Genomic DNA, 16444 nt, shown 5'->3' on the forward strand with positions numbered 1-16444 from the left:
GATAACAAGTTTCCAAACAAATAAAACTTACTTCGGGGCACTTTACAACCCCTAAAACAATGATACGTGATGTATTGAACCTATATTATTGTTCGCAAAAAAAATATCAGGTCGTATATAAAATATTGATATTCTGACGTTTTGAAACATGACTATTCTTTAGTCAAAGTATAGAAAAAACGTGAAATTTCAAAGCTTTGAAATTACACAAGTGTTGGAAAAATGAATATAACCCCTTTTGCGCACTAAAATTACATAAATGTTGGTAAAATGAAAATAATCCCTTTTACGCACTAAATTAATGCCAAAAGGTACTTTGGTAACTTTGTGTTATGGATTATTTTGGTCAAACCCACTTTTTTTGGGTCATTTGAGCTGCGGACTCCAAGTTTAATCCCACCTAAAAGTATTTTCCTCTTATACCAACCCCGAAATCCCAATCAAGTTGGCAAACGAAAAATAAAAAAGAATGAACTAGTTTCCTTCAGAGCAAGTGTAAATCCAAATTTCCAATAGCGAAGTATAGCTAATAGCCCTCCGCAAATTTTCATACCAACGGAGATACTGCAACAACAGGTATATATATATACCAAATCATGTCTCTAGACCGCTACTCTTTTGTTTGCTTTGAAACTCACGGTAGTTAGGGTTTGCACTAGATATGGGATTCAGTTATTTTAAGTCAGTAGCTTCTTTGGGACAGTAGGTGGAAAATTAATGTAAATGTATAATATAAACTTCATTTTGCTGTTTATTGTTTTTATAAATGGTTTCTTTAGCATTTTACTTTTTTATTATTTGGGTTCTTTTGTTAAGTAATAGGCAGAGAATTTGTCCAACTGTTGGAAATATGATGTTACGGTCCCCGGTTATGGGACGATGCAAGACAAAATCAGAGTTAATGTAGATAGAATTAAGAGAAGAGAGAACCTCAAAAACTTGTGCATATCTTTCTATTGAATTCAAATAACTTTGAATACAATACTGGTGGATTAACCACCCACCTAATAACAAGAAAATAACTTCCTGCTAAGATTGAAATGAGAAAGTGGAGGAATAACCTCCTTACTGCTAACAACTACTACAAAGAAATAGGAAACATGAATAATAGATAAGCTGAAGTAATCTACTCTCTAATTTCCTTAAATTTTCCATTTATTCACACAATTGCCTAAGAGGGAGAATTCATCTGGTTCGGTCCTTCATTGACTGCATTGCTTTGAATGTCGCTAAAAACCTTATTGAAAATATTGGCTTGGGCCTCTTTTTCTAGGTTTCGCTCATCTTATTGCTGTATTTATGCTTGAAATCATAAGCACTGAACCTATGGATCGGGTCCCTTCTTTGGCATGCCGAGCTTTACGATGTTTTTGTTTTACACTTGCATTTTATACCGTTGCATTGTTAAAAAGTTCATTTTACCATTGTGAATACTTTGCGTTTGATGATTATATTAGGTAAGTTTGAATGATCATGAGATGCTATTTTAGGTAGCGGTGTTGTAGTGTGTAAAAGTGAAAGCTTTTGTTGACAGCTGGATTTGTATGTTCTTCATTTTCTTTTTTCCCTTTCCATTCAGAAAAAAAATGGTGGCACATTTTGAAGGATGATGTCATTTTGTCAACCAATCAGTAGAAAATTTTGAGAAACATCTTTCATGTAGGTATTCTTCTTGTTAAACCATTTTATTGCAACTAGAACTAGTCAATGGATGGACATTTTCCTGGTCCTTTTACATTTTTGTAGATAAAGCAACTTGATAGTTCTCTAGTATTTTGTTTCTTTTTATTTTGTACATGAATGACAAGGATTATGGGCATTTGTAGATTTATAACTCAAGATACACATATGTTGCGCACTCCTATTGAGTAATCAATTGAACAGTTGATAGTCCAGAAATGAACTAAACATCTTTTTGGATTTTTTTTTTTTTTTTTTTTATGGCAAGGGAACCCGCAGCCGCTACACTTTGGGTGCGCACATGGTAAACTCTGCTCCTGTGCAATAGCCTGCAAACCACACAGGGGAGGTAACCTGCACTAGGCAAGCCTCGTGTGACGAGCTTGACCCAGAAGGCAAATCCCCTACTATCGTAGGCAGGGGGTTTTGACCCTGAGACCTCCATTGTGGAAGTCTCATGTTCAACCAACTGAGCCACCCTTGCGGGTACATGGGTATGGATACTTAGTGCTCATTCTTCATGAAATGAACAAAACCTCATATTCTCTTCGAAGATTTGTTGCTTTCTTGTTTATAAAGAAATTTTCTATTCGGAGGCCTCCTGTTATTACTATTTTGTTTCTTTTTAAACAATTTCTTGACACATGTTTTGCCTTTACCAATTTACTCAACTGCGATAAGGGAATATTACCAGTAAGTAGGAAAACATCTGCTGAAGGGAACTATAAGATAAGATATTTATTTCCCTATTCTCAATTTTTTTTTTTTTTTTTTTTTTTTGCACAAAAGATCTAAATCAAGAATATTCAACGCAAGAGAGTTAAAGAAAAGTTAAGGTTTGGGTGATTAAGTCCAGCCAAAGGTTTAAACAAGTCTAGATTCCAAGGAAAGTTTCAAAGAGGATAACAAATAGAGTAAGTTTCTTTGCTTATTTATCCACAAAAAAAAAAAAAGCTTCTTACTTGGCATATGCAACTGTCTTACTCCTTTCCTAATTTGGCAGCTGATGCATATTGATTCTGGTTTGCAATGAAAAAAGTCGTTTGACTGATCGTATAGTGATTGTAATCTGGTTATCCTTACCATTCTCAAAAAAATAGTGATTGTAATGTAGCTTGTAAAATGTGATGCAACATTCTGAACCGTCTTCACTCACTACACAGGAATGGAAAAGCTGTCATTTGGAGAATCTAAATTTTGTTGGAACTGCTGGTGCTGCTTTTTGGTTGCACAAACAGGCTGGTAAGGAGATTGTCAATATCTTGTCAGGATCAATAGTGCCATGTCAGTGCTGAGGTCAATATTGCCATGTCACAGAGGTAGGTAAGAACAATGTGGTGTGACTTTTCTCTGCTGGATTCGTATCATAGTACTGCAAGCATTTATCTAGAACGTTCTTGTTTGATTGAAGATGTCTGGCAAGACTTATATCTCACATTGTTTAGATTTTATTTGCATTGCATTTATAAGGCACACAAAATTCAATTGGAAATGTGAATAGGCGGTTGTTTTGATTGTTAGTAACTCTTTTTCTTTCTTGACTAGGTCAAAGAAGTTTACATTTTTTAGTAGGTAATGAAGAACTGTAAACAGTTAAGGAAAACCATTTTGCATGCTGATTAAGTTTTTTCCCTCCAGACAAATAGGCATGTTTAGTCGCAACTGGAGAAAAACATACCTATCCTACACTGTGATTCAAAATTTAGTTTAATTGAACAAAAAGTAAAAAGTATCACAAGAGGAATTACGTAATAAGTTAGTTTTAAATTATTATTGGGTTGCAACTTTAATCCTGCCTTCTCTTAGGATCTGTTTGGAAAGCCACCTGGTAATTGGAATTGGTGTAATTATTAGGGTAGTAATCACACAACCTAGTAATTACACAGTATAGTAATTATTACAGCCTGTTTATCTGTCATAACGTAATTACAGTGTAATTACACGCGTACTGTTAGTTGCACATGTGTAATTACATAGTTTGATTATATTTTAAATAAAAACTAATTATAAAAAAATTAAAGTTAACATTTACAAATATGTGCCTTTATAAATGACATTAAACTGTGAATGAACAAGTTATGACAAAAGGATGCAAGTGATGAATTGGTTGATGAGCTTCAATGGAAGTGTCTTGATGTTGATGGTTGGGAATGGTCATCTGACTCAAGAAGCCAAAGATGAGTCTGAGATTGTTCACCTCTTTCATTTAAGTTCTGAAAGAAGTGATATTTGAAAAGAAAAAAAAAATCATGTCTGTTACCAGTTTTAAAAAATAAAAAATAAAAAGTATCGGAAGTGAATAGGAATCTGTAGATTGTCGAAAAAAATATGCCCATCCTATGAGTCCTCTTGAGAGCAATTTAAGGCGTACATATCCTTTAGGATAAAGTAGGGATCATAGAAGGATATTCTGATGCTTTTGATAGCAAAAATTTAAGTCATTCAAATGCCAACAAGCTAATTTACATGTTTCATTTATACCTGAGAAGACTTCTACCATCTCAAGTTTTGTTAATCTAGGTAATTTGTTCGCATACGTGGTTGTAATACTTAACCTGATAGGTCCAGATTTTGAGGGTAGTCAGAACTCTCTGATGTGCAACTATATAGCCTAGCCTCAAAATCTACTACATAAACATTAGCTTTCACGTATTCTTTAGCTGCACGGTTGGTAATTCCACATCTTATCTGGAGGAGCTTATAGTTGATTTACGTATCGATTATCCTATTTAGATTAGTGGTGGCTTCAAATTCCCGTTCTGCTCTTTACATTATCGTGGCAATTTGACTACTGATATGATGCTTTCTTCTTTCTATTATACTTTCCAGAAAGAGGAAGGATTCTAACATGTAATTTTGGATATGCATATTGATTTCATTTTCGGTTGTGTCTGCAGATTATTATTGGCCTTCAGATGTTGGCGTTCCACAAAATCTCTGCCAGTCTCCTCTTTCTGTTGCAAGTTATACTCAAGTGGAAGTTGCAATGAGGTATTATCAAATGGTATTGCAAGCAAGGAAAAAGAGTTTGATTTTGAGCGTTTATTCCACTCTTGTACCAAAATCTACATTCTGAAGTGCCTTCATGCCCTTCTCGTTGTGTCAGGGAAGGCTCAGAGTATCTTTATTGGCACCAGACTTGTGAATCTTTATGCTCACTTGGGTGACGTTTCTTTGTCACGGAAGACTTTCTGCATGATAGAGAATAAAGATGCTTATACCTGGAATTCGATGGTATCAGCTTATGTTCGTAATGGTCATTTCCGTGAATCTCTGAATTGTTTGAATGAAATGTTGTCCACAGGTGATGTTAAGCCTGACTTCTACACTTTTCCTCCAGTGTTGAAAGCTTGTGATAATATAATCGATGGTATAAGGATACACTGCTGGGCTTCAAAACTTGGGTTAGAGTGGGATGTGTTTGTAGCTGCCTCCTTGGTGCATATGTATTGCCGTTTCCAATCTTCTACTGTTGCCTTTAGAATTTTTAAGAACATGCCTTATCGGGATATGGGTTGTTGGAATGCTATGATATCTGGGTTTTGTCAGAATGGAAATGCTATGGAGGCATTGAGCCTGTTGGATGAGATGAGATTAGAGGGTATAAAAATGGATTCAGTGACTATTGCAACAGTACTTCCTATATGTGCACAGCTTGGTGATATTGTGCATGGGATGTTAATTCACTTGTATGTTATAAAGCATGGACTAGAATTAGATGTCTTTGTATCGAATGCCTTAATAAACATGTATGCCAGATTTGGTGAGTTAAGACATGCACAAAAAGTATTTGATGATATGATGGCATTAAGAGATTTAGTATCATGGAACTCTTTAATTGCTGCATATGAGCAAAATAATGTTCCCGAAAAAGCACTGAAGTACTTTCAAGCGATGATGATAACTGGGATTCGGCCTGACTTGTTGACGTTGGTGAGCTTAGCTTCTAGTATAGCTCAGACCAAAAGTTTTCGTTGTTGCGGATCAGTTCATGGATTTATATTGAGGAGATCTTGGATTCAGAAAGATGTTATTATTGGTAATGCTGTTGTGGATATGTATGCAAAATTGGGTCTTATTCATTGTAGTCGTAAGGTTTTTGATGAGATCCCTATTAAGGATGTAGTGTCATGGAACTCAATGATCACAGGTTATGCTCAAAATGGACTTGCAAGTGAGGCTATTGAAATTTACAACATGATGAAAGAGTGTGATAACATAGCTCCAAACCAAGGAACTTGGGTGAGCATTTTGCCAGCTTATGCTTATCTAGGAGCATTGCAAGAAGGAACAAGGACTCATGGGTATGTTTTCAAAGTAGCTCTTAATTTGGAAGTCTTTGTTGGTACCTCCCTCATTGACCTTTATGGAAAATGTGGAAGACTGGATGATGCCATGTCTTTGTTTCATGAGGTGCCTAGGATGAGTTCAGTCCCTTGGAATGCCATAATATCATGTCATGGTATTCATGGACGTGGTAGGGTTTCTCTGAAGCTATTCAATGATATGCTGGATGAATGTGTTAAACCAGATCATGTAACATTTTTATCTCTATTGGCAGCTTGTAGCCATTCAGGGTTAGTTGATGAAGGTAAAAGATACTTTCAAATGATGGAGCAAGAGTTTGGCATCAAACCTGTTCTAAAGCACTATAGCTGCATGGTTGATCTGTTTGCTAGGGCTGGGCGCCTAGAAACGGCATACCATTTTATAAAAAGCATGCCTTTGCAGCCTGATGCTTCAGTTTGGGGTGCTCTTCTTGGTGCATGTAGAGTACATGGAAATGTTGAGCTGGGTAAATTGGCTTCAGATCATTTGTTTGAAGTCGATCCAGAGAATGTTGGGTATTATGTTGTGCTGTCTAACATGTATGCTAATTATGGGGAATGGGAGGGGGTGAATGAAGTGAGATCATTGGTTAGAGACAGGGGGTTGAAGAAGACTCCTGGATGGAGCTCAATTGAACTAAACAATAAGATTGAAGTCTTTTATACGGGAAATCAGTCTCATCCACAATGCGATGAGATATATGAGGAATTAGGTATTTTAACTGCTAAGATGAAGACCTTAGGTTATACTCCAGACTATACCTTTGTATTGCAAGATGTTGAGGATGATGAAAAGGAACAAATTCTTACCAGTCATAGTGAGAGATTGGCTATTGCTTATGGAATTCTAAACACTCCTCCTAAAAGTCCATTACGGATCTATAAGAACTTGCGGGTTTGTGGCGACTGTCACAATGTGACTAAACTAATTTCTAAGATAACAGAGAGAGAGATTATTGTAAGGGACTCCAATCGCTTTCATCACTTCAAGAATGGTATTTGTTCGTGTGGGGATTACTGGTAACATGCGCCCCATAGTTTTGCAGAGAAATTTTAACCTTCAGGTTGATATCATCATAGTATAGCTGCTGCAAGAAATGTAATTTGTTCTTCTCAAGCTGCGGTACTGTCCTGTGAATGATGAATTCTCGCACTCTGGAATGGAATAGAGATTTTTATGAAGGTAATCGTTTGGTTCTCTCGCATTTTTACTTTTCTATAGTGTTGTAGTTGCTATTAAATTAAGAAATTTTACACTTCTTTAAATCACTGTTAACAAATTTTCTTGGAAAGAAGAGTATATATCGATTTGTTAGTTTTAACGTCTTACCAGACATTCTTCTGAATAAGCTAAGTTGACTTAAACTATTTGATATGCTTGTCTGCTGTGTGGCAGAGACTAGGGATAGCAACGGGGTGGTGCGGGTTTAGACATATGCGGGTTCGGTGCGGGGCGGTGCGGGTTTAGACATATGCGGGTTCGGTGCGGGGCGGTGTGAGTGTTATACTTATAACTTCAGGCTATCTCTATTTATTTTTATTTTTTTGCCCTCGTTCTTCCTGTCTCGGCAGTGCTCCCTATCTCTTATTTGTGTGTCCATTGTTATTAGACTTTTCATGCATAAACTTTATCTGGAATAGTCAATCATAATATAAAAAACTACTCCAACTATTCCTGAAAGAAAAACTTTGGGGAAGATCAAGTAGACTAAGAACTATGTATCTAAGGTAATTTCATGTTTCTAGTGCACAGTGCACACTAGCCAACTTTGGTTATTTATCTGATGCATTATTAGTTACTGTTTGTTCTGGAGAGTTTAATGGTTTAAATAAACTTAATTATGAGATGGTTATGTGTTTTTCTGTTTTTCAGGTAGTTCATAATGTAAGAGTTAAATCTAGATATTTAATAGCTGCTCAAAAGTTAATTAGATTTAAACTGGTATTTAGTATAATTTGAGTGCAACTTTCGTGGGAATTTAAAAAAAATGCGGGGGGCGGGGTTGAAATTTTGCGGGTTAAGACAACCCGCACCATTGCCATCCCTAGCAGAGACATGCTTATTTTTTCCAACTTCAAACTATTAGATAATTTATCGATAACCTTTTTGATTTGTTGTCTGAGAAATGTGGGGCATAATAAAGAAAACCTCAGGAAATAGAGTTTTCAGTTATATCACTTCCCTATATTTCCTCAGGGGTTGGCCTGGTGGTAATTGGCTTGAGCCTTGGGGTGCTCCCTTTCAAGGTCTCAAGTTCGAAACCCACTGGGTGCAAACAATTTCTGAGGGCCATCGGACTGGGGTAAAACCCTGAATTACCCGTGGTGCACTTGCGGGAAACTCCTTGCCGAGGGCCTATGCACCCCCGGGATTAGTCGGGGTTCAAAGAGACCCGGACACCCGGTGCTTAATCAAAAAAAATATTTCCTGTTGCAGATTGCACAGGTGTGTATAGTGTATGTCAGTCTCTTGGTTGTGCTGGACCAACTCAAACAATGCTTATGCCTCATTCCACCAGCCCTGAAGATGAGAAAACAGTTATTGAATTTTCTGGTAAGAATTTTGTGACAGGTTATTGAGTATGAAAAAGCTGTGTTTTTTTGAAACTATTCATTGATTTTGTGTATGTGTCACGAAACTTTTGATATTAGCTTATATTTTTTGTTGGAAAAAACTTGCTATATATGTTTTATTGTGACAAACTTGCTATGTTTTATTGTGACAAACTTGCTATGTATGTTTTGTTGTGAAAAACTTGCTATTATCTTTCAATTGAACATCCTACTATTTTCCGTCAGGATGTCAGTTTGACTAGGCTAGTTTTTGCCACATGGAGGAACATATGCAGTTGTGGATTTTTACTTTAGATCATGGGAATGCACTAACTTATCTTATGATTTTACCTTCGTGTTGTGTAAGTTGCTGATCTCTAGGATTTGTATTCTGAAGTCTCGAACCTGTATCCTCAAACGCTTCATTGGCCTCCTTTCTATATTCTTAAATGATTGCACCTGAAGAGCTCCAGGAATTTCCCTCTTTTATTCCCCCACTCGCCAACACAATAAAAAAACCAAATGATTAAGAAAAGAACTAAAATATTTAAACCTATTACATTTGTCACCTGTTGAGTCCATTTAGCTAACTCTTGGACTTTGATGTCTACTTTTGGACCCAAATATTTCTTTAAGGTATTATTTGTGCTCTTTCTTCCATTATAGTCGAGGCTTCATGTTGTACAAGTGTATTTGTGCTATTTATTCCTTTATTGTTAAGATCATCACATGTACAAGTGTTATCTGTTCAGACACATCTGTATCTAGATTGGTATGCCTTTAATGTGCTTTGTTAACTTCTTGGTTAGTGTTTGCTTGAGTTAATAATTTAAGAAAGTATTTTGGGTGTCGGATTAATTCATGTGTCAAAGCAAGGTTTTCAACTGCAATTACTGTTGCAACAGGACAGCAGAAAATATTAACAGGAATGCCATCAAGTCATGTTGTCATTTCATCTTGGCAGGTTCCATGTTTCGCTCTCTATCACAGTGCACAGCTCTCTACAAACAACCGATCGAGCACGAGAATGGCAGGCACCAAACCAAAATCAAAGGTTGTTACTACTTGCTACCCCAGATATTTCGCCGAAGGGAACGATATTGGAAGAAGCGAACCTCTGAAAGTGGAGAAGTGTTCTGCTCTCCAACTGTGCAAAATATTATGATAAGCTTCCTGTATGCAATTCAGCCCTACTTGCTTCCGATTTTTCACAGTACAATTTCGTGTTGGGTTGGCTTCTTAAGAAAGTTTCTTTCCATGGGGACCTTTTATGTCCATTAAGTACTTCAATTCATGGAAATGAGTTATTTATTGAAACCATTGTAATCTTTGTTTGATTGTTCTACATTGGGATGAGAAGAGAAGATTCCCTTTGCCGGCACTTTTATGTAGTTAAGCTTCGTCTGGTATTCAATGCTCTCTGTGTTGTATGAAGTTATGAACATGAGAATACTTGGTTGACGGTAAAGGCAGTCAAGAGTCCAATACATGAATATTGTATTGGAAACATCCAACTGATTGATTTGAGTGTTCAATTAACACATTCAAGAGTGCACATCAATGTGGAGGAAGGGGTATTAATACTGTATTAATGATTAAAAGTTAATGATTCTTATGAAGATGGTCAGTCTGGGAAGTTAGACAATTTTATGATCTATCAAGTGACCTTGAAGTTATTTTTGATCCTATACTACTGAAACAAATGCTCTGTAACTATGGTCCTTTTTAAATGGATGGGTGGTTGAAGTGGGCTTTAAGAATTATGATTCAACATATTGGTATTAAGAATTTTACTGCTGCAATTCAACGGTTTGAAAATGTGGACTCATTGTCAAGAAAACATACTTATGTTATGGTACTAGTTTACTATATGATGGGGAGTTCTGAAACATATCAGTTATTCCTGGAAAAGTTTTATGCGAACTTTCAGGATTCCACCGATGTTTGAGTTCTGGAGCTTATACAACTCTTTGAAGCTACTGATACAAGTGATAAGGGATATTCTTCTGAGCTAGAGGTGGAAGTTTCATTCTTGGGAAGGTTGGGAGAATTTAGTGGAACTGCAAACTGACAGGATACTGCTGATGACATTTCAAATAAAATAGATGCAACTAATAAGTTCACAAGTACTTTGATATTTTGATTGCTCTAACATCTACACAGTTGGTCTCTACTGTATATCTTGACCAGCATAGAGATTACACCAGAAGATCTTTTGGCTGAGAAGTCTACTGTCTCTTGCTTCTTTGAAGTATCCAGAATTTGCTGAATCTGAATTCTATGTCGAAACATTGTTAGCCATGTTAAGAGAATGGGCGAGGCACTTCACCAAGGGAGACACTGAAAAGGATTGTGGTAAGGTATATGATGGTGAATACACTTGGAGAATGGTACTTATAAGTTGATTACAAGGGGGTTGCTAAGTTTTGGCAAACTTTGGGAATTGACAGATAGACCACTGAGTGTTTTTTAATAAGAGTTTAGTTAATTACATAGTTTAGTATGAAGATGTTTATATTTTTATTTTTGGTCCTCCTCATTCACGTGTTCTGAAGAGAGGGTATGTGTATTGAACTAGCTGCTGTTTTGAGCTTATGCATGAGAATTCCTAGTTATATCTTCTCAGCTAGCTTACTTTGTTTTCTGCAATTTCCTTTCATTTCAGCTCCAAATCGCATGATCTTCATTCTGTGCGTATCATCATCACTATTTGAGTAACATGGAGATGAGACTGTATTAGAGAAATTGACTGCACTTTCACAAATATCATCTGAACGATAAGTTGGTCTCATAGCTTTCAACTTTTTTTAATGGGGGAAGGGGAAGGGAAGGTGGGCTATGGAGCCTACTCAATTACTCCCTCTGGCCATGTTTATTTGTTCATTTTTTACTTAGACACATCCTTTAAGAACCAATAAATAAAATAGTAATTTTACTATGTCACTCCGAATTATTGTAAGTCATCCAAATATTAGGAAATGAATAGTATACTTACTAATAAGGATAAATAGGTATAAAATGATAAAATATCTTTTGATTTTTCAAAATTGGATAAGTAAAAGTTGACATCTATTTTTAGTACTATGTGTAAGTAAAAAAAAGTGGACGAAAGGAGTAAAGAAAATGGAATTCGACTTGATTCTTTTTTTTTTTGTTTTCCAATCATGACTTGATAGTTGACCAAGATTTGTTGGTTCCAAGTGAATTCCTAATTTTGATTTTCCCTGGTAATGAAAGTGAGGATGAAGTTTCACTAGATTTCAGAATGTTGCTATCTTCTTGTTGAGGGCGAATTTCACGATAACAAAAAATTAAAATTAAATTTCACGATAATAAGAAATCAAAATTAATCATTCAATATATGCTCTTCAATTCCCAATGAATAGCATGATCTTGACTTTTGATTGGTTCGATTTAATTGATTTGATGGTAAGTTCTTTTTATTTTTATGTTTCCGTTGATATCTCCAAGAAAACACCCAAAGGTGCGCACCGTACCAAAAGATCCTTAAGTAGGACATCCTTGATTATACTTGGTATTTATCAAAATGAGTTCATTACATTTTTTCAAAGGAAAAAAAAATAGTTTTACTGGTATTTCTTAGTACTACTAAACTCGGAATATCCTTTATGTTGGTCACTTTCAAGCTATTAGCCTTTCCCAAATATTGTGCTGTCTCGAAGAAGGAGAAAAATGAAAAAAGCATTTCATTCAAATGTTTGATGAATCAGTTGGCACCTCTTTTTTTTTTTTTTTCCAATCAATACTTCCACATAGAAAAAGTTAAAAGTATTATATGAGGGTAATGGATTCTCATGAGACTTGCATTAGAAGTGACTAATATATGTGTCTCTCTCTTCGTTCAATATAATGAGGAAAAAGAGTACCCACTAAATTGTACATGTTGGGTGGTTGAGTTATTTGTCGGTTGAATAAGAATTTAAATTTTTAAATTTTGAAAAGGTAAAGCATGATCATGTTCCCTAGACGTTCATATATATAAGTATTGAGTAGTCCCCTTAGTTTCATCTTTTATGGTGCACTCTGCAAACACCACAAGATAATGTGTTGTAAGAAATTTTCTGAAATGAGCACATGGAAATGGAATTATTTTTCAGGTTAGTGGGAGAAAATGATGTATATATCAACCATCTGTTAAATAATAAAGTGCAAGTTGGCAGGTTGGTATTATTGGTTCTTAGACTGGCGGATCCAATTATGGGTCCATGAGTTCGACCAAATTCAGCATTTTAGATTTGAATTATATTTATTTATATGTGCGCGCAAAGAATATATAAGTTAGATATACTTTTTAAGATTCAATCTCTCAATTCAGAACTTACGACATCTAAATTTGAATCGACCACTAGCTCTCTATACAAATAATCTAAATGTAACGTCAAGGGCACTATCATTTCCAGTTATTTGGTTAACCATATTTGACTCTCATTTACCTATTTTGATATATATAGGTATAGTGATCTTCAGGGTCGGACCCACGTTAAGTGGGTTCAGCTGAATCCACTTCGTCCGGGAAAAATATTATTTTTTACATATTAATTTGGCCGTCAAAATAAAATATTGTATATGTAAGGAAAATGAATCCACTTACAGGAATCGGAAGTTGTGGTGCAGTGGTACAAGTGGGATCAAACTCCACTTTAGGTTGGTCGCGTGTTCGATTCCTAGTGTAATATTTTTGATAACGTAATTTCCCTCTGATTGTGAAATTACTTTTGGCATACTCTTACAGTTGTACTACATTACTTTACTTATGGATGTCTTAATAAGATTAGTAATTCGTAAGTATTTTACATTTGTGATTCTATTAAGTTGAGAAATCTTATATTTAGTTATTGTGTTTCGTTAGCCTAATAGGCTGTTTTTATTAAAAAATAAAAAAGGCCAGAATACTTCTTGTTTCAAAATTGATTATTCATTATTATTATTTTAATTTTGTGCTTTAATTTGTTAAATTTTTTATTAATCAAATACAATACTATTAAATTATAAATCTCAGAATTGAACACTTAAAATAAAATATAAAAATTGAAGATGCATAATGACTGAAACTTAATGAATTTTTAAACATGTTAGAACTTTATGAGAAATTTTCTAAAGGATCTTATATACATGGTTTATTAAATTATTTATGTATTTAGAGAATATATGCATTGTAAAACCATTTAAACTAATAATTCGGCTTAAGAAGTTTAAAACTTGTAACGTGCATTTTCTTTTTTGAAAAGTGGTGTCATATCTTTGTCGCTTTGTTGAACTGTATAGGCATAACCTAAAAGTTACATTGATTAATCTTTTTTCCCGCAAAAAAAAAAAAAATTGATTAGTTAAACTACATTGGTATTAGACAACACTGTAAACCAAATATGATTATTAGAATAAAAATTAGAAGCACAATTAGTGTCGTAATAGTGCTCTTGTATAGTGTCTAAGGTCGCTGTTAGTATCAACTATTGGTTCAATTTTGTCACTGTTGAACCCGCTTGTTCAAATTTCTGGGTCCGCCACTGGTGATCTTTGTTTGATAGCTTCGTTATGATATGAACATTGAGTTGTATCTCTTTTGATTTTGCAGTAGTAATTAAGACTGAATTGATGAGACATGATTACGTTTCGATTATTTAAGATTAGGTTTAAGAAAAATCAGTTTGAGAAGTGCAAAAGTGACTCTTCATAACTCGTCGGTGGGCATATATGTTAATATCGTATTTGTTGTTACTAAAAATGGTCGTTACTTGTCTTTATGAGTCCGGAGCTTAAAGGGTATAAAAATACACGGTCTTTATCAAAAGGGGATGACAAAAAATTAATATACCAAAAGGGGTATATCGTGGATCAGCCCACGATATACCCCAAATTGTTTTTACCTGTCAGACACGATTCAACGAAAAAATAAATAAAATTATTGTATAACGTGGACTGATCCACGTTATACAATATAAATTCATCCACGTTATACAATTATATAAATTGTATAACGTGGAATGATCCATGTTATACAATTTATATAAATTGTATAACGTGGATCAAGTTATATTAACACAACCGATATATATTACCAGGTATTTATGATTACATCACATGAGTGTACATCTTTCAATTCTGTTCCTTTAGCAGTATTTGTCACTCTCAAGTCAGAACATAGAACATTCAACTATTTTTGAAAATTTTCTTCCAGTTGGCGAGACAGCGAATGGTGCTAATCTCACCACCAAGATAAAGTACCAAGGGTGTAGTCTTGACGATCAAGATGATTGGAATCAATTTAGAATTGGTAACATATTATGCATTGCCTTCAATTTTTGAGTTTCTGTTAAAATAGTTTGCGAAAAAATGATATGACCGAAGCTGGTTTCTTTTAACGCAGCTGTGCGAGCAACAATTAGAGAGACTCCACCATCTACAGCTGGGTAATTTTTTCTCGCTGCTTGTTGTATCCAGCTACGTGATACCTTTTATGTTTACCATATTTACACTCAGCCGCCCATCAAAATAATAGCCCACAAATGTAGTAGTGTATAGTTTGTATAGTGGTTAGGGGCTGTAATTATTTTTGGCCGAGCGGTCAAATGTGTTAAAAGCCCTTTATGTTTTACCATGCATGACCATGTAAAGATTTGTACGCTGCAGGAAAGGATTCTCCCCATCACCTTCTCCACGACTTCTTCAGCAGTCTGGAAATTTTTCATTCTCCGGAACAACCACACCGAAAAAGGAATTAGGTCTCTACCATCTTTTTCTTGCATTATATAATATCTTTGCATCCCTGTGCTTATAATTTCGACCTTCTCGTTCTCATTGCTGGTTGTAATTAATTTTATCCTTCTTTTTGTACTCTGGCGTAATGGACCAACAGACAAGCGAACAGTTTCACCACATCGGTTTCCTCTGTTACGAACCGCATCTCTTGCTAGTCGGCCAACCCCCCCCCCCCCCCCCCCCCCAAAGCTCTAGGCCAACCACCCCAAATAAGAGTCGGCCTACTACTCCAAACCCTTCCAATGGGAGACGGGTAATTACTGCATCCTATATATTTTTCATTTGTTAAATGTTAACAATATAACTTGTATAACGTGGATCAGTCCACGTTATACAATAATTTTATTTTATTTTCGTTGAATCGTGTCTGACAGGTAAAAATATTTTTGGGGTATATCGTGGGCTGATTCACGATATACCCCTTTTGGTATATTAATTTTTTGTCATCCCCTTTTGATAAATACCGTGTATTTTTATACCCTTTAGGCTCCGGACTCTGTCTTTATAAGATGGAGAAATGAGGGTAGATTCTCAGTTGGAGAAAGAATAAAGTATCCTCCTGTAAAGTAACAAATTTTATATTTCAAATTCACTTTCAATGACAGATTTAGAGTAAAACGGATTTTGTCTAAGACTAAATCTCAAAAGGTGTCTGATCTAGATAGTGAGGTTTATTCAAGATCGTATGTGAGACTACAATCCATATATTTAACTTATGTGGGATTCTAACATGAGAATTTTACATCACGTCGTGATTTAGGAGCTTCAATCATACTTTATATAGACATTTTCTTTACATAATAAGATTTTTCAGACTAAAGTTGGGGAAAACACGCGGATAACGAAGAATAAGAAGACAGAAATACTAAATAAGCTGTCTTAAAAGATCATGAGTAGGAAAGCGTAAACCATAGTGAAAACTCTGCCCAAATAATTCAAAATAAGACCAAGTGATGGAGCTACTAAGGACTCATTTGTTTTCATTAAGATTAAGACGTCTGAATCTTAGTGCACATCTGAATGATTAAGATGTTATCTCTAGGTCTGAACACTGAATGATTAAGACTATTGTTTTTCAACGTCTGAATGTGCATAACGTATTT

General features: G+C 35.2%; 2 protein-coding genes across 25 annotated transcripts; both read left to right on the forward strand.

Moving 5' to 3' along the window:
- Window positions 1-376: 376 nt before the first annotated feature.
- On the forward strand, window positions 377-11176 carry LOC132606276 (pentatricopeptide repeat-containing protein At4g33990). 24 transcript variants are annotated; one of them, XM_060319689.1, is made up of 7 exons: window positions 378-576; window positions 1580-1663; window positions 1949-2174; window positions 2844-3003; window positions 4578-7191; window positions 7405-8562; window positions 9526-11176. In XM_060319689.1, the coding sequence occupies exons 4-5, from the start codon at window positions 2963-2965 to the stop codon at window positions 7030-7032; spliced, it is 2496 nt and encodes an 831-aa protein (XP_060175672.1). In that variant the 5' UTR covers window positions 378-576; window positions 1580-1663; window positions 1949-2174; window positions 2844-2962; the 3' UTR covers window positions 7033-7191; window positions 7405-8562; window positions 9526-11176. The 24 variants fall into 24 exon arrangements, with proteins under 24 accessions (XP_060175681.1, XP_060175680.1, XP_060175672.1 ...); XM_060319691.1 differs by having other exon boundaries at window positions 1960-2174; XM_060319688.1 differs by having other exon boundaries at window positions 1580-1659.
- On the forward strand, window positions 7149-15833 carry LOC132607929 (uncharacterized). The gene is made up of 8 exons (XM_060322012.1): window positions 7149-7191; window positions 8446-8580; window positions 9467-9525; window positions 10814-10951; window positions 14697-14856; window positions 14950-14992; window positions 15213-15304; window positions 15439-15833. Exons 1-8 carry the CDS (start codon window positions 7149-7151, stop codon window positions 15534-15536), a joined length of 768 nt encoding a protein of 255 aa, XP_060177995.1. The 3' UTR covers window positions 15537-15833.
- Window positions 15834-16444: the final 611 nt, after the last annotated feature.

This window comes from Lycium barbarum, chromosome 8, assembly GCF_019175385.1.
Source record: "Lycium barbarum isolate Lr01 chromosome 8, ASM1917538v2, whole genome shotgun sequence".
Taxonomy (NCBI): Eukaryota; Viridiplantae; Streptophyta; class Magnoliopsida; order Solanales; family Solanaceae; genus Lycium; species Lycium barbarum.